This window comes from Anopheles nili, chromosome 3 (genome assembly GCF_943737925.1).
Source record: "Anopheles nili chromosome 3, idAnoNiliSN_F5_01, whole genome shotgun sequence".
In the NCBI taxonomy this organism is placed as follows: Eukaryota; Metazoa; Arthropoda; class Insecta; order Diptera; family Culicidae; genus Anopheles; species Anopheles nili.
Genome location: NC_071292.1, coordinates 39,645,593 through 39,666,922, shown reverse-complemented (window position 1 = coordinate 39,666,922; position 21,330 = coordinate 39,645,593). Strand labels below are relative to the sequence as shown.

At 47.6% G+C, this 21,330-nt stretch overlaps 1 protein-coding gene and 5 pseudogenes across 1 annotated transcript; 3 read left to right on the top strand and 3 right to left on the bottom strand.

Annotated features, from left to right (window-relative positions):
* Window positions 1-1,042: 1,042 nt before the first annotated feature.
* On the top strand, window positions 1,043-3,488 carry LOC128724280 (cytosol aminopeptidase-like; annotated as a pseudogene).
* Window positions 3,489-4,455: 967 nt separating this feature from the next.
* Window positions 4,456-8,795, bottom strand: LOC128724279 (uncharacterized; annotated as a pseudogene).
* Window positions 8,796-11,379: 2,584 nt separating this feature from the next.
* LOC128726500 (cytosol aminopeptidase-like) lies at window positions 11,380-11,817 on the top strand. Its single transcript, XM_053820314.1, has one exon. It carries the CDS (start codon window positions 11,517-11,519, stop codon window positions 11,808-11,810), a length of 294 nt encoding a protein of 97 aa, XP_053676289.1. The 5' UTR covers window positions 11,380-11,516; the 3' UTR covers window positions 11,811-11,817.
* A 970-nt stretch (window positions 11,818-12,787) lies between these two features.
* On the bottom strand, window positions 12,788-14,315 carry LOC128724278 (cytosol aminopeptidase-like; annotated as a pseudogene).
* An 806-nt stretch (window positions 14,316-15,121) lies between these two features.
* LOC128724276 (cytosol aminopeptidase-like) lies at window positions 15,122-16,605 on the top strand (annotated as a pseudogene).
* Window positions 16,606-17,259: 654 nt separating this feature from the next.
* On the bottom strand, window positions 17,260-20,430 carry LOC128724275 (cytosol aminopeptidase-like; annotated as a pseudogene).
* Between the last annotated feature and the right edge of the window lie 900 nt (window positions 20,431-21,330).

Sequence of the window (21,330 nt, the reverse complement as noted above, 5' to 3'; positions counted from 1 at the left end):
GATGGTGGCTTCGCTGATAGCGGTGTCGTACGATTCGGCTTTCAAACAAGCCACATTACTGATGGAACTGTTCGATTTTACGATCTTCGATTTCATCCACAAGATGAATAAGCGTCTGTTGCTAATGCACGCCGTGACTGTTGTCCAGCGGAATGTTTCTGCCGTGGGCTACCTGCAGGAGTGTGGTTATGTCCTCTTGAACATCTCGAACAGTTGCATCCTAGTGAGACGCTATCCATACTCCGTGAAGCTAACGTCGTTCGAGCTGACCACTTACAGTGTGCGATTGAACAACGCTACGGCAGCACGTCGTCGTCTCGGAACTCCATGACCTCAAAGCAGCATGATCAACCGTCGTTTGGTGACACTAATGGATACGACTGCCGGGCAAGCCGGTTCATACCGGTATGCAAAGAGTACCTGGACGAGTTCTCGTCGTTGTTCTACGTCGCTCCAGAGTTGCTCGTACCGAAGACAACCTTTGTCTATCCGAGCAAAGGCGCCAACGTGTACTCGATCGTACTGCTGGTGTGGGAGATTCTATACGAATACGTCCCATTCGTGGTGTATAGCCGAGCGGATCAGAAGATCACTACGTATGCGCGGTTGATCAAGAACGACGAGCAGTTCCTGCGTAACAAATACCGCAAGTCATCGTTGGAAACCTGAGAGAACCGTTACAGACCACCCGGTGGCCAACCGTCATTTAGTGACATCAATGGATACGGTTACCGGGCAACCCGGTTTCTACCATACTGCGAAGAATACCTGGAGAAGTTCTTGACGTTCTTCTACTTCGCTCCAAAGCTGCTCGTACCAAAGGCAACCTTTGTCTATCCGATCAAAGGCATCGACGTGCACTCGATCGTACTGCTGGTGTGGGAGATCCTACACAAATACGTCCCATTCGTGGTGTATTGCCGAGAGAACCAGAAGTACCACACATTTGTCGATCCACCGTCATCGATGTTCGAGAAGGAACGCATTGAACGCTTCCGGCAGATCTTTGAGGATGATCCTAAGGGATTTGAGTAACCGGAAGATGACCATGGGCAACGTTGTGGACCTGCTGGACTGCTTGCCGACCGAACCGGGTATGGAGATGAACGGCACGTACGACTGGCTGGCGGAGGACTATGAGGAGCGCATAAGTTCGACGGAGGGGCTGCTGACAAACGCCATGAACGACGTTCGGAAGCAAAGTACACACGTTGAGAAGACGGACAAAATCTACTTCCAGACGAAGGAGTTGGAGCTGATCGTGAACTCGCGATCGTTGGCAGACGTTCCGGTTGAAGATGAAGCCGATTCCCCATTAACTCCAAATCACTTCATTTTAGGAAGTTCAAACGGAAGCAAGCCACCGTTCGATGATTCCATCCAAATCACACGTAGGTCTTGGAAAGCAGCACAACGGTTCACGGATATATCCTGGAAGAGATGAGTGAACGAATACCTACCGACGCTGAAAAGAGGATCCAAGTGGTATCAGCCGACCAAGACGCTTGAAGCGGGGCACTTGGTATTGATTGCGGATGGAAACAACCCGAGAAACTGCTGGCCTAGGGGACGGATCGTCAAAGTGCGTCGTACGATCTACAACCAAGTGCAGCGCGTTACAGTACAGACGTCAGCGGTATGGTAGAAAAGCCAGCCGTAATCATTGCACGCTTGGACGTCGGCACAACGAAGGTAAACCACTAAAACAGGTATACCGGTGGGGAGGATTTTGCTGCGCAACCGTGCCGACGGACCGCGTGAATGTACTTTTTATTAAGTACAGTGTTGACAGGAGCATAGGCAGACGTCCAGTCAAACGAAGCACTAAAGCGAATCACGAGGTTGGAATAAGGACAATAACCGACGGCCATCGCGGGAACGACAGTATTTAAAGAGCGAGCTTGAGCGGGCTAGTTCTCTTTTAATTTCTCCGTTAAAGATAAACCGTGATTTTTAAACCTCTCTGTATAACAAGCGCGTTAGAGAAAATAAATTCTTGCGGTTACCGAAGAGCCGACAAGTTGCATCCGCTACAATGGTTCAAAACTCGTACTCACATTTCCTAGAACTGATTAAATATCGTTACAACTTACTATTGTAATCGATCCATTTGAAAATATATCACTTGTTTGACAGGGAATTAATCTTCGATTCAGCTGTATTGACCGGGACTATAACCATATCTAATTAATTATTACACACAAAAATGTCACTGATACTGCAAAGTCTTACAGTCTTACACTAGCGGTCGCCTACTCGAACTGCTTCGATTGGCTGGTCCTATGCCAAAGCGTGGCTAGGTTAGAATTTTATACAAACTGGAACCCACGTATTCTGCGGTTGCTGTCTGTGGACGAGGAAGCGAGTGTCTTGGTTACGATGACGTCGAAAAAATGGATATTTCTAAGGAAGCTATTCGTATAGCGGCTTCCAGAGTTTGCCAGGAGCTACAAAATCTGGAAACGAGCCGTATCTCTGTAGATGACTTTGGCCATGCTGAATCTGCCATACTGGCAGCCGAAAAGGCTCACATGGGGCTGTGGGTAAATCAGGAGCTGCGCAGCATAGACCATTGGGCATTTGTGCCACAACTTCAGCTGTACTATGAACCAGAGTTCCCGTGCGACTCGAATGGATAGCGAATTGGACTGGCGAAAGCTGAGGCACAAAATCTCGCCCGTCAACTATAAGAAACTCCATCGAACCTCATGACACTGTGGTGCGAACGTGGAGGTCAAAGGACGTGGATAGGCCGAAAATGAGGCGATGACGTCATTTCTAACGTTAGCCAAGGGATCCTGTGAACCTCCGATATTTCTGGAGCCGCTAGCCGAGGCGTTGCTGCACTTAAACTCCCCGTGAACATTCGCGCTTTGATTCCGCTTTTCGAGAGCATGCTTGGTAGCAACGCCATGAAACCAGGCGATGTTATAACAGTCAAAAATGGAAAGCGCATTGAAATAGTGAAAACGAGCAAGGAAGCTTCACTCGCGCTGATAGATGCGCTGTTATACGCGAAGCACTTTGGCCCGAAGTTCATCGTGGACGTTTCCACCATCTCTAAAGCCACCATGGAATCCTTTGGCAGAGTGTGTTGTGCTGTGTTCACTAACTCAGAGGAGCTTTGGGAACGCATGCAAAACGCCAGCATTCACACCGGTGATCGTGTTTGGCGCCTGGCGCTCTGAGATTATTTTACCCAGCAAATATGCTCAGCCGAGCACGTGGATATACAAAACATGGGTCAGGGCGAAGGCGCCAACAGCTGTAAAGCTGCGGCTCTTCTGCGAGAGTTTCGTCCTTGTGGAAAGTGGATGCACATCGATGCGCTAAACGTGATGAAGACGAAAGGTACCGAATACCCGTACTTTCGTCGAGGCATGACAGGACGACCAACACGCACGCTAATCGAATTTATCGCACAGAATGTTGTCCAGAGGAATGGAAGCAGAGGAATCAAGAAGGAAAGTCAACAGATGCGGCAATAAGTTGGCTGTTGTACAAATTATGCTAGGAAGCAAATAAATTTGGTTTTCTCTAAGGATTGACGTGGTACCAGCTCATTGTCAGCAAAATCGCGACAGGTCTTTTGTAGCATTTGATGTGTATCCGGAAGCGCAAAAAAAACAGACAATGGAACGAGAACCAACCAAACAGCGACCTGCAGAACGGAGCAGGGAAATTATTACTGAGTTGTTCACAGGTCAACGTCCATAACGAACATCACTACATGCTGATATGGGCAGTGAGATTAACCATGATCCCAGCATCCGAATAGGAAAGGCATAACTCTTACACATTTTCACACAAGAACGCAGAGCGAACATCTTGGAGGTAGTAATTTTGGTTGTACTACACAGCGAGTGAATAGTTTATTTTTACATGAAATGAAAATTTGTAAACACTGTAAAGAACTTTGTATGGAACGGATTTTCTACATTTTGTTTTGTTTAGTTTGTGTCAAGTGATTGTTTTGGTTTCGTTCGAAGACAAACTGCAGTAACTACATTTGAACTGCCGTAATAAGTTTAAACCTAGTTTAAACCAAAAATTATGCTAGGAAGCAAATAAATGTGGCTTACTCTAAAGATTGACTCCACATCACGTCAATCCTTAGAGAAAACCAAATTGATTTGCTTCCTAGCATAATTTGTACAACAGCCAACTTATTGCCGCATCTGTTGACTTTTCTTCTTGATTCCGCTGCTTCCGCAATCTCCACACTGGACGACACTCTGCGCGATAAATTCGATTAGCGTGCGTGTTGGTCGTCCTGTCACGCCTCTACGAAAGTACGGGTATTCGGTACCTTTCGTCTTCATCACGTTTAGCGCATCGATGTGCATCCACTTTCTACAAGGACGAAACTCTCGCAGAAGAGCCGCAGCTTTACAGCTGTACATCCACGTGCTCGGCTGAGCATATTTGCTGGGTAAAATAATCTTATGCGAATGTTCACGGGGAGTTTAAGTGCAGCAATGCCTCGGCTAGCGGCTCCAGAAATATCGGAGGTTCACAGGATCCATTGGCTAACGTTAGAAATGACGTCATCGCCTCATTTTCGGCCTATCCACGTCCTTTGAGCTCCACGTTCGCACCACAGTGTCATGAGGTTCGATGGAGTTTCTTATAGTTGACGGGCGAGATTTTGTGCCTCAGCTTTCGCCAGTCCAATTCGCTATCCATTCGAGTCGCACGGGAACTCTGGTTCATAGTACAGCTGAAGTTGTGGCACAAATGCCCAATGGTCTATGCTGCGCAGCTCCTGATTTACCCACAGCCCCATGTGAGCCTTTTCGGCTGCCAGTATGGCAGATTCAGCATGGCCAAAGTCATCTACAGAGATACGGCTCGTTTCCAGATTTTGTAGCTCCTGGCAAACTCTGGAAGCCGCTATACGAATAGCTTCCTTAGAAATATCCATTTTTTCGACGTCATCGTAACCAAGACACTCGCTTCCTCGTCCACAGACAGCAACCGCAGAATACGTGGGTTCCAGTTTGTATAAAATTCTAACCTAGCCACGCTTTGGCATAGGACCAGCCAATCGAAGCAGTTCGAGTAGGCGACCGCTAGTGTAAGACTGTAAGACTTTGCAGTATCAGTGACATTTTTGTGTGTAATAATTAATTAGATATGGTTATAGTCCCGGTCAATACAGCTGAATCGAAGATCAATTCCCTGTCAAACAAGTGATATATTTTCAAATGGATCGAATACAATAGTAAGTTGTAACGATATTTAATCAGTTCTTGGAAATGTGAGTATGAGTTTTGAACCATTGTAGCGGATGCAACTTGTCGGCTCCTCGGTAACCGCAAGAATTTATTTTCTCTAACGCCCTTGTTATACAGAGAGGTTTTTAAAATCACGGTTTATCTTTAACGGAGAAATTAAAAGAGAACTAGCCCGCTCAAGCTCGCTCTTTAAATACTGTCGTTCCCGCGATGGCCGTCGGTTATTGCCGGGTCGTTGTCCTTATTCCAACCTCGTGATTCGCTTTAGTGCTTCGTTTGACTGGACGTCTGCCTATGCTCCTGTCAACACTGTACTTAATAAAAAGTACATTCACGCGGTCCGTCGGCACGGTTGCGCAGCAAAATCCTCCCCACCGGTATACCTGTTTTAGTGGTTTACCTTCGTTGTGCCGACGTCCAAGCGTGCAATGATTACGGCTGGCTTTTCTACCATACCGCTGACGTCTGTACTGTAACGCGCTGCACTTGGTTGTAGATCGTACGACGCACTTTGACGATCCGTCCCCTAGGCCAGCAGTTTCTCGGGTTGTTTCCATCCGCAATCAATACCAAGTGCCCCGCTTCAAGCGTCTTGGTCGGCTGATACCACTTGGATCCTCTTTTCAGCGTCGGTAGGTATTCGTTCACTCATCTCTTCCAGGATATATCTGTGAACCGTTGTGCTGCTTTCCAAGACCTACGTGTGATTTGGATGGAATCATCGAACGGTGGCTTGCTTCCGTTTGAACTTCCTAAAATGAAGTGATTTGGAGTTAATGGGGAATCGGCTTCATCTTCAACCGGAACGTCTGCCAACGATCGCGAGTTCACGATCAGCTCCAACTCCTTCGTCTGGAAGTAGATTTTGTCCGTCTTCTCAACGTGTGTACTTTGCTTCCGAACGTCGTTCATGGCGTTTGTCAGCAGCCCCTCCGTCGAACTTATGCGCTCCTCATAGTCCTCCGCCAGCCAGTCGTACGTGCCGTTCATCTCCATACCCGGTTCGGTCGGCAAGCAGTCCAGCAGGTCCACAACGTTGCCCATGGTCATCTTCCGGTTACTCAAATCCCTTAGGATCATCCTCAAAGATCTGCCGGAAGCGTTCAATGCGTTCCTTCTCGAACATCGGTGACGGTGGATCGACAAATGTGTGGTACTTCTGGTTCTCTCGGCAATACACCACGAATGGGACGTATTTGTGTAGGATCTCCCACACCAGCAGTACGATCGAGTGCACGTCGATGCCTTTGATCGGATAGACAAAGGTTGCCTTTGGTACGAGCAGCTTTGGAGCGAAGTAGAAGAACGTCAAGAACTTCTCCAGGTATTCTTCGCAGTATGGTAGAAACCGGGTTGCCCGGTAACCGTATCCATTGATGTCACTAAATGACGGTTGGCCACCGGGTGGTCTGTAACGGTTCTCCCAGGTTTCCAACGATGACTTGCGGTATTTGTTACGCAGGAACTGCTCGTCGTTCTTGATCAACCGCGCATAGGTAGTGATCTTCTGATCCGCTCGGCTATACACCACGAATGGAACGTATTCGTATAGAATCTCCCACACCAGCAGTACGATCGAGTACACGTTGGCGCCTTTGCTCGGATAGACAAAGGTTGTCTTCGGTACGAGCAACTCTGGAGCGACGTAGAACAACGACGAGAACTCGTCCAGGTACTCTTTGCATACCGGTATGAACCGGCTTGCCCGGCAGTCGTATCCATTAGTGTCACCAAACGACGGTTGATCATGCTGCTTTGAGGTCATGGAGTTCCGAGACGACGACGTGCTGCCGTAGCGTTGTTCAATCGCACACTGTAACGCATCCGAGACCGCATCAGTGGTCAGCTCGAACGACGTTAGCCGGAGACGGAGTATGGATAGCGTCTCACTAGGATGCAACTGTTCGAGATGTTCAAGAGGACATAACCACACTCCTGCAGGTAGCCCACGGCAGAAACATTCCGCTGGACAACAGTCACGGCGTGCATTAGCAACAGACGCTTATTCATCTTGTGGATGAAATCGAAGATCGTAAAATCGAACAGTTCCATCAGTAATGTGGCTTGTTTGAAAGCCGAATCGTACGACACCGCTATCAGCGAAGCCACCATCGGATGACGCACCTGTGCCAACACCTCCAAGCGCCTCCGACAAGCCTCCTCCGCAAAGTAAGAACTCCGTTCCAACACCGCAACCACGCGATAACGCACTTCATTCGGGAAGCACGTCAACAGGCTAGCACCAGCAATACGCTGGAAGCACTCCCGTAGATTCCGCTCCGTGTAGCGCGCCTGAAAGAAGTCATCCGACGGGTGAATGCACTTGCTCCACTTCTGTAGCGAATCCAGCTTCAGCATTTTGTCCTGTGGGGCGTTCTGCAGCGCGAACTGTGCCAGCTGTGCATCGATCTCTTACTGCCCGCTTACCAGTAGCTGTTCGACGCTCTCCAGTTCAAGCTGATTCACAGTCCGGTGGTCATCGTCAGCGTACTCTTTGAATGTGCTACCGTTCCAACAGTCCAGATTCGTAACGATCCGTGTCGATTGGTCTTTCAGCACGCTAATTGCTTCCGTGATGATGCCTTTCGAGTCATCGTGAAACGCAGTCGTTTGCATGAGCTGGAAGTTGTCATTGACCAGCTGCTCACAGATATTTGTCTCCGCCAATGTGTCCTGTTCGGGTGCTGTGAGTTCCTGGGAGGAGTCGCGTTCAGCTCACCCTTCGTTTCAGTCGTGGTGTCCGCGTTGTCACTAATCGGAAGCACGAAATCCCCCAGATCACCGTGCTTGTTCTCGATTGTCTGGTAGGAGAGTGATTTATGCTGCTACTTAGACGCCGGAGATTCAGAATCGGTGGTCAAGCTCAGCTTCAGTGATCCTCGATACGCACGTGATGAGATGACGTACTCATCGTAGATCAAAGAAGAGTTTAGCTCGTACTTCCTATAGGGCCCAGTCAGTGGTGAATTCGAATCGCTGTGTTTGTGTTGCTTCGACGGGCACCTACCCAAGTTGACAGCCACGCGGTTTTTCGGCTTGCGACTAGAACAAAACTAAGCTTGCTTTCGAGTCGAAAATCAAGCCGTAGTAACCGTTCGACTCGAGAAATTTACGGGTATAATATTGCGATCTCACTCTATCTACTGTCTACTTTATATTCCCCTGTCAGTCATCAGCATTCATCACCACTGTCACTCTATCTCTAGCTACGCCTCTCATCCACAACAGAAAATTCTCCGTCAAAACTATCGTTTTACTCTTTGCTCTCACTTTCACTCACTGCCTCTTCTATACTTCACCAAAAAGTGAGCTTACTCACCGTCCGGTGCTATTGAGTGTCGCACGGCGTTTACTCTATCTCTTATTTGAACATGCACTGGACTCTCTGTTTTGAAACGATCAGCTGTGTGAGCTGGTTTTTGGTCTGTCGAGTTACTAAGAAAATCTCAATATTCAGATACATTTTCTACTGACACACAGCGATTCGAATTCACCACTGACTGGGCCCTATAGGAAGTACGAGCTAAACTCTTCTTTGATCTACGATGAGTACGTCATCTCATCACGTGCGTTCCGAGGATCACTGAGGCCGAGCTTGACCTCCGATTCTGAATCTCCGGCGTCTAAGTAGCAGCATAAATCACTCTCCTACCAGACAATCGAGAACAAGCACGGTGATCTGGGGGATTTCGTGCTTCCGATTAGTGACAACGCGGACACCACGACTGAAGCGAAGGGTGAGCTGAACGCGACTCCTCCCAGGAACTCACAGCACCCGAACAGGACATATTGGCGGAGACAAATATCTGTGAGCAGCTGGTCAATGACAACTTCCAGCTCATGCAAACGACTGCGTTTCACGATGACTCGAAAGGCATCATCACGGAAGCAATTAGCGTGCTGAAAGACCAATCGACACGGATCGTTACGAATCTGGACTGTTGGAACGGTAGCACATTCAAAGAGTACGCTGACGATGACCACCGGACTGTGAATCAGCTTGAACTGGAGAGCGTCGAACAGCTACTGGTAAGCGGGCAGTAAGAGATCGATGCACAGCTGGCACAGTTCGCGCTGCAGAACGCCCCACAGGACAAAATGCTGAAGCTGGATTCGCTACAGAAGTGGAGCAAGTGCATTCACCCGTCGGATGACTTCTTTCAGGCGCGCTACACGGAGCGGAATCTACGGGAGTGCTTCCAGCGTATTGCTGGTGCTAGCCTGTTGACGTGCTTCCCGAATGAAGTGCGTTATCGCGTGAGTGCGGTGTTGGAACAGAGTTCTTACTTTGCGGAGGAGGCTTGTCGGAGGCGCTTGGAGGTGTTGGCACAGGTGCGTCATCCGATGGTGGCTTCGCTGATAGCGGTGTCGTACGATTCGGCTTTCAAACAAGCCACATTACTGATGGAACTGTTCGATTTTACGATCTTCGATTTCATCCACAAGATGAATAAGCGTCTGTTGCTAATGCACGCCGTGACTGTTGTCCAGCGGAATGTTTCTGCCGTGGGCTACCTGCAGGAGTGTGGTTATGTCCTCTTGAACATCTCGAACAGTTGCATCCTAGTGAGACGCTATCCATACTCCGTGAAGCTAACGTCGTTCGAGCTGACCACTGATGCGGTCTCGGATGCGTTACAGTGTGCGATTGAACAACGCTACGGCAGCACGTCGTCGTCTCGGAACTCCATGACCTCAAAGCAGCATGATCAACCGTCGTTTGGTGACACTAATGGATACGACTGCCGGGCAAGCCGGTTCATACCGGTATGCAAAGAGTACCTGGACGAGTTCTCGTCGTTGTTCTACGTCGCTCCAGAGTTGCTCGTACCGAAGACAACCTTTGTCTATCCGAGCAAAGGCGCCAACGTGTACTCGATCGTACTGCTGGTGTGGGAGATTCTATACGAATACGTCCCATTCGTGGTGTATAGCCGAGCGGATCAGAAGATCACTACGTATGCGCGGTTGATCAAGAACGACGAGCAGTTCCAGCGTACAGACGTCAGCGGTATGGTAGAAAAGCCAGCCGTAATCATTGCACGCTTGGACGTCGGCACAACGAAGGTAAACCACTATAGCAGGTATACCGGTAGGGAGGATTTTGCTGCGCAACCGTGCCGACGGACCGCGTGAATGTACTTTTTATTAAGTACAGTGTTGACAGGAGCACAGGCAGACGTCCTGTCAAACGAAGCACTAAAGCGAATCACGAGGTTGGAATAAGGACAACGACCCGGCAATAACCGACGGCCATCGCGGGAACGACAGTATTTAAAGAGCGAGCTTGAGCGGGCTAGTTCTCTTTTAATTTCTCCGTTAAAGATATGCCGTGATTTTTAAACCTCTCTGTATAACAAGAGCGTTAGAGAAAATAAATTCTTGCGGTTACCGAGGAGCCAACAAGTTGCATTCGCTACAATGATTCCAAACTCATACTCACATTTCGAAGAACTGATTAAATATCGTTACATCTTACTATTGTAATCGATCCATTTGAAAATATATCACTTGTTTGACAGGGAATTAATCTTCGATTCAGCTGTATTGACCGGGACTATAACCATATCTAATTAATTATTACACACAAAAATGTCACTGATACTGCAAAGTCTTACAGTCTTACACTAGCGGTCGCCTACTCGAACTGCTGCGATTGGCTGGTCCAATGCCAAAGCGTGGCGGGTTAGAATTTTATACAAACTGGAACCCACGTATTCTGCGGTTGCTGTCTGTGGACGAGGAAGCGAGTGTCTTGGTTACGATGACGTCGAAAAAATGGATATTTCTATGGAAGCTATTCGTATAGCGGCTTCCAGAGTTTGCCAGGAGCTACAAAATCTGGAAACGAGCCGTATCTCTGTAGATGACTTTGGCCATGCTGAATCTGCCATGCTGGCAGCCGAAAGGGCTCACATGGGGCTGTGGGTAAATCAGGATCTGCGCAGCATAGACCATTGCGCATTTGTGCCACAACTTCAGCTGTACTATGAACCAGAGTTCCCGTGCGACTCGAATGGATAGCGAATTGGACTGGCGAAAGCTGAGGCACAAAATCTCGCCCGTCAACTATAAGAAACTCCATCGAACCTCATGACACTCTGGTGCGAACGTGGAGGTCAAAGGACGTGGATAGGCCGAAAATGAGGCGATGACGTCATTTCTAACGTTAGCCAAGGGATCCTGTGAACCTCCGATATTTCTGGAGCCGCTAGCCGAGGCATTGCTGCACTTAAACTCCCCGTGAACATTCGCGCTTTGATTCCGCTTTGCGAGAGCATGCTTGGTAGCAACGCCATGAAACCAGGCGACGTTATGACAGTCAAAAATGGAAAGAGCATTGGAATAGTGAAAACGAGCAACGAAGCTTCACTCGCGCTGATAGATGCGCTGCTATACGCGAAGCACTTTGGCCCGAAGTTCATCGTGGACGTTTCCACCATCTCTAAAGCCACCATGGAATCCTTTGGCAGAGTGTGTTGTGCTGTGTTCACTAACTCAGAGGAGCTTTGGGAACGCATGCAAAACGCCAGCATTCACACCGGTGATCGTGTTTGGCGCCTGGCGCTCTGAGATTATTTTACCCAGCAAATATGCTCAGCCGAGCACGTGGATGTACAAAACATGGGTCAGGGCGAAGGCGCCAACAGCTGTAAAGCTGCGGCTCTTCTGCGAGAGTTTCGTCCTTGTGGAAAGTGGATGCATATCGATGCGCTAAACGTGATGAAGACGAAAGGTACCGAATACCCGTACTTTCGTAGAGGCGTGACAGGACGACCAACACGCACGCTAATCGAATTTATCGCGCAGAGTGTCGTCCAGTGTGGAGATTGCGGAAGCAGCGGAATCAAGAAGGAAAGTCAACAGATGCGGCAATAAGTTGGCTGTTGTACAAATTATAGCAAATCAATTTGGTTTTCTCTAAGGATTGACGTGGTGTGGAGTCAATCTTTAGAGTAAGCCACATTTATTTGCTTCCTAGCATAATTTCTGGTTTAAACTGGGTTTAAACTTATTACAGCAGTTCAAATGTAGTTACTGCAGTTTGTCTTCGAACGAAACCAAAACAATCACTTGACACAACCTAAACAAAACAAAATGTAGAAAATCCGTTCCATACAAAGTTCTTTACAGTGTTTACAAATTTTCATTTCATGTAAAGAATAAACTATTCACTCGCTGTGTAGTACAACCAAAATTACTACCTCCAAGATGTTCGCTCTGCGTTCTTGCGTGAAAATGTGTAAGAGTTATGCCTTTCCTATTCGGATGCTGGGATCATGGTTCATCTCACTGCCCATAACAGCATGTGGTGATGTTCGTTATGGACGTTGACCTGTGAACAACCCAGTAATAATTTCCCTGCTCCGTTCTGCAGGTCGCTGTTTGGTTGGTTCTCGTTCCATTGTCTGTTTTTTTGCGCTTCCGGATACACATCAAATGCTACAAAAGACCTGTCGCGATTTTGCTGACAATGAGCTGGTACCACGTCAATCCTTAGAGAAAACCAAATTTATTTGCTTCCTAGCATAATTTGTACAACAGCCAACTTATTGCCGCATCTGTTGACTTTTCTTCTTGATTCCGCTGCTTCCGCAATCTGCACACTGGACGACACTCTGCGCGATAAATTCGATTAGCGTGCGTGTTGGTCGTCCTGTCACGCCTCTACGAAAGTACGGGTATTCGGTACCTTTCGTCTTCATCACGTTTAGCGCATCGATATGCATCCACTTTCCACAAGGACGAAACTCTCGCAGAAGAGCCGCAGGTTTAAGGCTGTTGGCGCCTTCGCCCTGACCCATGTTTTGTATATCCACGTGCTCGGCTGAGCATATTTGCTGGGTAAAATAATCTCAGAGCGCCAGGCGCCAAACACGATCACCGGTGTGAATGCTGGCGTTTTGCATGCGTTCCCAAAGCTCCTCTGAGTTAGTGAACACAGCACAACACACTCTGCCAAAGGATTCCATGGTGGCTTTAGAGATGGTGGAAACGTCCACGATGAACTTCGGGCCAAAGTGCTTCGCGTATAGCAGCGCATCTATCAGCGCGAGTGAAGCTTCGTTGCTCGTTTTCACTATTCCAATGCTCTTTCCATTTTTGACTGTTATAACGTCGCCTGGTTTCATGGCGTTGCTACCAAGCATGCTCTCGCAAAGCGGAATCAAAGCGCGAATGTTCACGGGGAGTTTAAGTGCAACAATGCCTCGGCTAGCGGCTCCAGAAATATCGGAGGTTCACAGGATCCCTTGGCTAACGTTAGAAATGACGTCATCGCCTCATTTTCGGCCTATCCACGTCCTTTGACTTCCACGTTCGCACCACAGTGTCATGAGGTTCGATGGAGTTTCTTATAGTTGACGGGCGAGATTTTGTGCCTCAGCTTTCGCTAGTCCAATTCGCTATCCATTCGAGTCGCACGGGAGCTCTGGTTCATAGTACAGCTGAAGTTGTGGCACAAATGCCCAATGGTCTATGCTGCGCAGCTCCTGATTTACCCACAGCCCCATGTGAGCCTTTTCGGCTGCCAGTATGGCAGATTCAGCATGGCCAAAGTCATCTACAGAGATACGGCTCGTTTCCAGATTTTGTAGCTCCTGGCAAACTCTGGAAGCCGCTATACGAATAGCTTCCTTAGAAATATCCATTTTTTCGACGTCATCGTAACCAAGACACTCGCTTTCACGTCCACAGACAGCAACCGCAGAATACGTGGGTTCCAGTTTGTATAAAATTCTAACCTAGCCACGCTTTGGCATAGGACCAGCCAATCGAAGCAGTTCGAGTAGGCAACCGCTAGTGTAAGACTGGAATAAAAAGTTAAGCGTATAAAAACTAACCCGATAATAAAACAGCTTCACAGATTACCTCATTATACTAAGCCGCCGTTGGAGTGAGGACTCCGATGTCCAGCCGATCGTTTTCTTCGGTGTACACACCGAGTATTAAGCCACGACATGCTGAATTCGAGCACTTTTCAGTAATTTTGTCATTATGTTGAAGGTATCGAGATGCCTGCAATGCCAGTGATTTGAGAGATGTACTTAAAATTTGTCTTAATATTGCAAACTACATTTTCAACAATTCTTTAAATGTTTTGTTTCGATGCGCGTTAAAAAAGTTTCGAATTATTTCGATATAACTCCGTTCGAAGGCTAAAAAGTAGTTCCTGATTTACTCACAGCCCCATTTGAAAACTATGCTATGTTACTACTTTACTATGCTATGTTCTTCTTCTTCTTTGCGAAATGGGATGTAGCCTTCTATATTTGAATTCTCCAAAGAGTCACTTCTAATATATTCAAAGGTTGACCACTTCTTTATAGGCTCGACTATCTACAGTCATATGCCTTACAGTGAAATACACCGGACACAACCGTCCACTTCGAGAAGCAACGATTGTATGGTAGCTGATGTTTACAAATAAATTTATCGATTTTTCGTCCGTATGAACGGCAACAAAACATTTCCAGTTGTTCTGGCTGTTTGTATGACAAATGGGAAAACCTCATAGTTCCGTTTTCAATGCAGAGTTTAAGTGTGCAAGCGATAAAGATTTCGAACGTGTCGTCTGTTCGCGAGAGTACAAATGATCTTGGATGAATAGGAATAAATTTAAAAAGCCTTTTATATTACATAGCTAAATGTTTTAACCATTAAAAAAACTACCACATCAATATTTTGCAGACTAAAAAGTTGTTCTTTTCTTTTCCAAAGATTTCCTGCTACAGCACCACACATCTCAGTAGACATTGTATGAGAAAAACATCTTAGCAAAATATATAAGTAGTCATTATATGAGAGAAATATTCAGTTGGTTTAGCCTTTCAACAGAGTCAGTCGAAACTTTTTTACGCGCTTTGAAACAAAAAGTTACAAAAATGTCATGCGGAATTTTAAGACAAATGTTAAGGCCACATGTGAAATCGCTTCAGTGCCAGGCATCTCCATACCTTCAACATGATGGCAAAATTACTGGACAATGTTCGAATCCGGCATCTAGTGGCTTAATACTCGGTGTGTACACCGATGAAAACGATCGGCTGGACATCGGAGTTCTCACTTCAACGGCGGCTTAGTATAATGAGGTAATCTGTGAAGCTGTTTTATTATCGGGTTAGTTTTTATACGCTTAACTTTTTATTCCAGTCTTACACTAGCGGTTGCCTACTCGAACTGCTGCGATTGGCTGGTCCTATGCCAAAGCGTGGCTAGGTTAGAATTTTATACAAACTGGAACCCACGTATTCTGCGGTTGCTGTCTGTGGACGAGGAAGCGAGTGTCTTGGTTACGATGACGTCGAAAAAATGGATATTTCTAAGGAAGCTATTCGTATAGCGGCTTCCAGAGTTTGCTAGGAGCTACAAAATCTGGAAACGAGCCGTATCTCTGTAGATGACTTTGGCCATGCTGAATCGGCAGCCGAAGGTGCTCACATGGGGCTGTGGGTAAATCAGGAGCTGCGCAGCATAGACCATTGGGCATTTGTGCCACAACTTCAGCTGTACTATGAACCAGAGCTCCCGTGCGACTCGAATGGATAGCGAATTGGACTGGCGAAAGCTGAGGCACAAAATCTCGCCCGTCAACTATAAGAAACTCCATCGAACCTCATGACACTGTGGTGCGAACGTGGAGGTCAAAGGACGTGGATAGGCCGAAAATGAGGCGATGACGTCATTTCTAACGTTAGCCAAGGGATCCTGTGAACCTCCGATATTTCTGGAGCCGCTAGCCGAGGCATTGCTGCACTTAAACTCCCCGTGAACATTCGCGCTTTGATTCCGCTTTGCGAGAGCATGCTTGGTAGCAACGCCATGAAACCAGGCGACGTTATGACAGTCAAAAATGGAAAGAGCATTGGAATAGTGAAAACGAGCAACGAAGCTTCACTCGCGCTGCTATACGTGAAGCACTTTGGCCCGAAGTTCATCGTGGACGTTTCCATCATCTCTAAAGCCACCATGGAATCCTTTGGCAGAGTGTGTTGTGCTGTGTTCACTAACTCAGAGGAGCTTTGGGAACGCATGCAAAACGCCAGCATTCACACCGGTGATCGTGTTTGGCGCCTGGCGCTCTGAGATTATTTTACCCAGCAAATATGCTCAGCCGAGCACCTGGATGTACAGCTGTAAAGCTGCGGCTCTTCTGCGAGAGTTTCGTCCTTGTAGAAAGTGGATGCATATCGATGCGCTAAACGTGATGAAGACGAAAGGTACCGAATACCCGTACTTTCGTAGAGGCGTGACAGGACGACCAACACGCACGCTAATCGAATTTATCGCGCAGAGTGTCGTCCAGTGTGGAGATTGCGGAAGCAGCGGAATCAAGAAGGAACAAATTATGTTGTACAAATTATGCTAGGAAGCAAATCAATTTGGTTTTCTCTAAGGATTGACGTGGTGTGGAGTCAATCTTTAGAGTAAGCCACATTTATTTGCTTCCTAGCATAATTTCTGGTTTAAACTGGGTTTAAACTTATTACAGCAGTTCAAATGTAGTTACTGCAGTTTGTCTTCGAACGAAACCAAAACAATCACTTGACACAACCTAAACAAAACAAAATGTAGAAAATCCGTTCCATACAAAGTTCTTTACAGTGTTTACAAATTTTCATTTCATGTAAAGAATAAACTATTCACTCGCTGTGTAGTACAACCAAAATTACTACCTCCAAGATGTTCGCTCTGCGTTCTTGCGTGAAAATGTGTAAGAGTTATGCCTTTCCTATTCGGATGCTGGGATCATGGTTCATCTCACTGCCCATAACAGCATGTGGTGATGTTCGTTATGGACGTTGACCTGTGAACAACCCAGTAATAATTTCCCTGCTCCGTTCTGCAGGTCGCTGTTTGGTTGGTTCTCGTTCCATTGTCTGTTTTTTTTTGCGCTTCCGGATACACATCAAATGCTACAAAAGACCTGTCGCGATTTTGCTGACAATGAGCTGATACCACGTCAATCCTTAGAGAAAACCAAATTTATTTGCTTCCTAGCATAATTTGTACAACAGCCAACTTATTGCCGCATCTGTTGACTTTCCTTCTTGATTACTCTGCTTCCATTCCTCTGGACAACATTCTGTGCGATAAATTCGATTAGCGTGCGTGTTGGTCGTCCTGTCATGCCTCGACGAAAGTACGGGTATTCGGTACCTTTCGTCTTCATCACGTTTAGCGCATCGATGTGCATCCACTTTCCACAAGGACGAAACTCTCGCAGAAGAGCCGCAGCTTTACAGCTGTTGGCGCCTTCGCCCTAACCCATGTTTTGTACATCCACGTGCTCGGCTGAGCATATTTGCTGGGTAAAATAATCTCAGAGCGCCAGGCGCCAAACACGATCACCGGTGTGAATGCTGGCGTTTTGCATGCGTTCCCAAAGCTCCTCTGAGTTAGTGAACACAGCACAACACACTCTGCCAAAGGATTCCATGGTGGCTTTAGAGATGGTGGAAACGTCCACGATGAACTTCGGGCCAAAGTGCTTCGCGTATAGCAGCGCATCTATCAGCGCGAGTGAAGCTTCGTTGCTCGTTTTCACTATTCCAATGCTCTTTCCATTTTTGACTGTTATAACGTCGCCTGGTTTCATGGCGTTGCTACCAAGCATGCTCTCGCAAAGCGGAATCAAAGCGCGAATGTTCACGGGGAGTTTAAGTGCAGCAATGCCTCGGCTAGCGGCTCCAGAAATATCGGAGGTTCACAGGATCCCTTGGCTAACGTTAGAAATGACGTCATCGCCTCATTTTCGGCCTATCCACGTCCTTTGACCTCCACGTTCGCACCACAGTGTCATGAGGTTCGATGGAGTTTCTTATAGTTGACGGGCGAGATTTTGTGCCTCAACTTTCGCCAGTCCAATTCGCTATCCATTCGAGTCGCACGGGAGCTCTGGTTCATAGTACAGCTGAAGTTGTGGCACAAATGCCCAATGGTCTATGCTGCGCAGCTCCTGATTTACCCACAGCCCCATGTGAGCCTTTTCGGCTGCCAGTATGGCAGATTCAGCATGGCCAAAGTCATCTACAGAGATACGGCTCGTCTCCAGATTTTGTAGCTCCTAGCAAACTCTGGAAGCCGCTATACGAATAGCTTCCTTAGAAATATCCACTTTTTCGACGTCATCGTAACCAAGACACTCGCTTCCTCGTCCACAGACAGCAACCGCAGAATACGTGGGTTCCAGTTTGTATAAAATTCTAACCTAGCCACGTTTTGGCCTAGGACCAGCCAATCGCAGCAGTTCGAGTAGGCGACCGCTAGTGTAAGACTGTAAGACTTTGCAGTATCAGTGACATTTTTGTGTGTAATAATTAATTAGATATGGTTATAGTCCCGGTCAATACAGCTGAATCGAAGATCAATTCCCTGTCAAACAAGTGATATATTTTCAAATGGATCGAATACAATAGTAAGTTGTAACGATATTTAATCAGTTCTTGGAAATGTGAGCATGAGTTTGGAATCATTGTAGCGAATGCAACTTGTCGGCTCTTCGGTAACCGCAAGAATTTATTTTCTCTAACGCTCTTGTTATACAGAGAGGTTTAAAAATCACGGTTTATCTTTAACGGAGAAATTAAAAGAGAACTAGCCCGCTCAAGCTCGCTCTTTAAATACTGTCGTTCCCGCGATGGCCGTCGGTTATTGCCGGGTCGTTGTCCTTATTCCAACCTCGTGATTCGCTTTAGTGCTTCGTTTGACAGGACGTCTGCCTATGCTCCTGTCAACACTGTACTTAATAAAAAGTACATTCACGCGGTCCGTCGGCACGGTTGCGCAGCAAAATCCTCCCCACCGGTATACCTGCTTTAGTGGTTTACCTTCGTTGTGCCGACGTCCAAGCGTGCAATGATTACGGCTGGCTTTTCTACCATACCGCTGACGTCTGTACTGTAACGCGCTGCACTTGGTTGTAGATCGTACGACGCACTTTGACGATCCGTCCCCTAGGCCAGCAGTTTCTCGGGTTGTTTCCATCCGCAATCAATACCAAGTGCCCCGCTTCAAGCGTCTTGGTCGGCTGATACCACTTGGATCCTCTTTTCAGCGTCGGTAGGTATTCGTTCACTCATCTCTTCCTGGATATATCCGTGAACCGTTGTGCTGCTTTCCAAGACCTACGTGTGATTTGGATGGAATCATCGAACGGTGGCTTGCTTCCGTTCGAACTTCCTAAAATGAAGTGATTTGGAGTTAATGGGGAATCGGCTTCATCTTCAACCGGAACGTCTGCCAACGATCGCGAGTTCACGATCAGCTCCAACTCCTTCGTCTGGAAGTAGATTTTGTCCGTCTTCTCAACGTGTGTACTTTGCTTCCGAACGTCGTTCATGGCGTTTGTCAGCAGCCCCTCCGTCGAACTTATGCGCTCCTCATAGTCCTCCGCCAGCCAGTCGTACGTGTCGTTCATCTCCATACCCGGTTCGGTCGGCAAGCAGTCCAGCAGGTCCACAACGTTGCCCATGGTCATCTTCCGGTTACTCAAATCCCTTGGGCCATCCTCAAAAATCTGCCGGAAGCGTTCAATGCGTTCCTTCTCGAACATCGGTGACGGTGGATCGACAAATGTGTGGTACTTCTGGTTCTCTCGGCAATACACCACGAATGGGACGTATTTGTGTAGGATCTCCCACACCAGCAGTACGATCGAGTGCACGTCGATGCCTTTGATCGGATAGACAAAGGTTGCCTTTGGTACGAGCAGCTTTGGAGCGAAGTAGAAGAACGTCAAGAACTTCTCCAGGTATTCTTCGCAGTATGGTAGAAACCGGGTTGCCCGGTAACCGTATCCATTGATGTCACTAAATGACGGTTGGCCACCGGGTGGTCTGTAATGGTTCTCCCAGGTTTCCAACGATGACTTGCGGTATTTGTTACGCAGGAACTGCTCGTCGTTCTTGATCAACCGCGCATACGTAGTGATCTTCTGATCCGCTCGGCTATACACCACGAATGGGACGTATTCGTATAGAATCTCCCACACCAGCAGTACGATCGAGTACACGTTGGCGCCTTTGCTCGGATAGACAAAGGTTGTCTTCGGTACGAGCAACTCTGGAGCGACGTAGAACAACGACGAGAACTCGTCCAGGTACTCTTTGCATACCGGTATGAACCGGCTTGCCCGGCAGTCGTATCCATTAGTGTCACCAAACGACGGTTGATCATGCTGCTTTGAGGTCATGGAGTTCCGAGACGACGACGTGCTGCCGTAGCGTTGTTCAATCGCACACTGTAAGTGGTCAGCTCGAACGACGTTAGCTTCACGGAGTATGGATAGCGTCTCACTAGGATGCAACTGTTCGAGATGTTCAAGAGGACATAACCACACTCCTGCAGGTAGCCCACGGCAGAAACATTCCGCTGGACAACAGTCACGGCGTGCATTAGCAACAGACGCTTATTCATCTTGTGGATGAAATCGAAGATCGTAAAATCGAACAGTTCCATCAGTAATGTGGCTTGTTTGAAAGCCGAATCGTACGACACCGCTATCAGCGAAGCCACCATCGGATGACGCACCTGTGCCAACACCTCCAAGCGCCTCCGACAAGCCTCCTCCGCAAAGTAAGAACTCCGTTCCAACACCGCACCCACGCGATAACGCACTTCATTCGGGAAGCACGTCAACAGGCTAGCACCAGCAATACGCTGGAAGCACTCCCGTAGATTCCGCTCCGTGTAGCGCGCCTGAAAGAAGTCATCCGACGGGTGAATGCACTTGCTCCACTTCTGTAGCGAATCCAGCTTCAGCATTTTGTCCTGTGGGGCGTTCTGCAGCGCGAACTGTGCCAGCTGTGCATCGATCTCTTACTGCCCGCTTACCAGTAGCTGTTCGACGCTCTCCAGTTCAAGCTGATTCACAGTCTCGTGGTCATCGTCAGCGTACTCTTTGAATGTGCTACCGTTCCAACAGTCCAGATTCGTAACGATCCGTGTCGATTGGTCTTTCAGCACGCTAATTGCTTCCGTGATGATGCCTTTCGAGTCATCGTGAAACGCAGTCGTTTGCATGAGCTGGAAGTTGTCATTGACCAGCTGCTCACAGATATTTGTCTCCGCCAATGTGTCCTGTTCGGGTGCT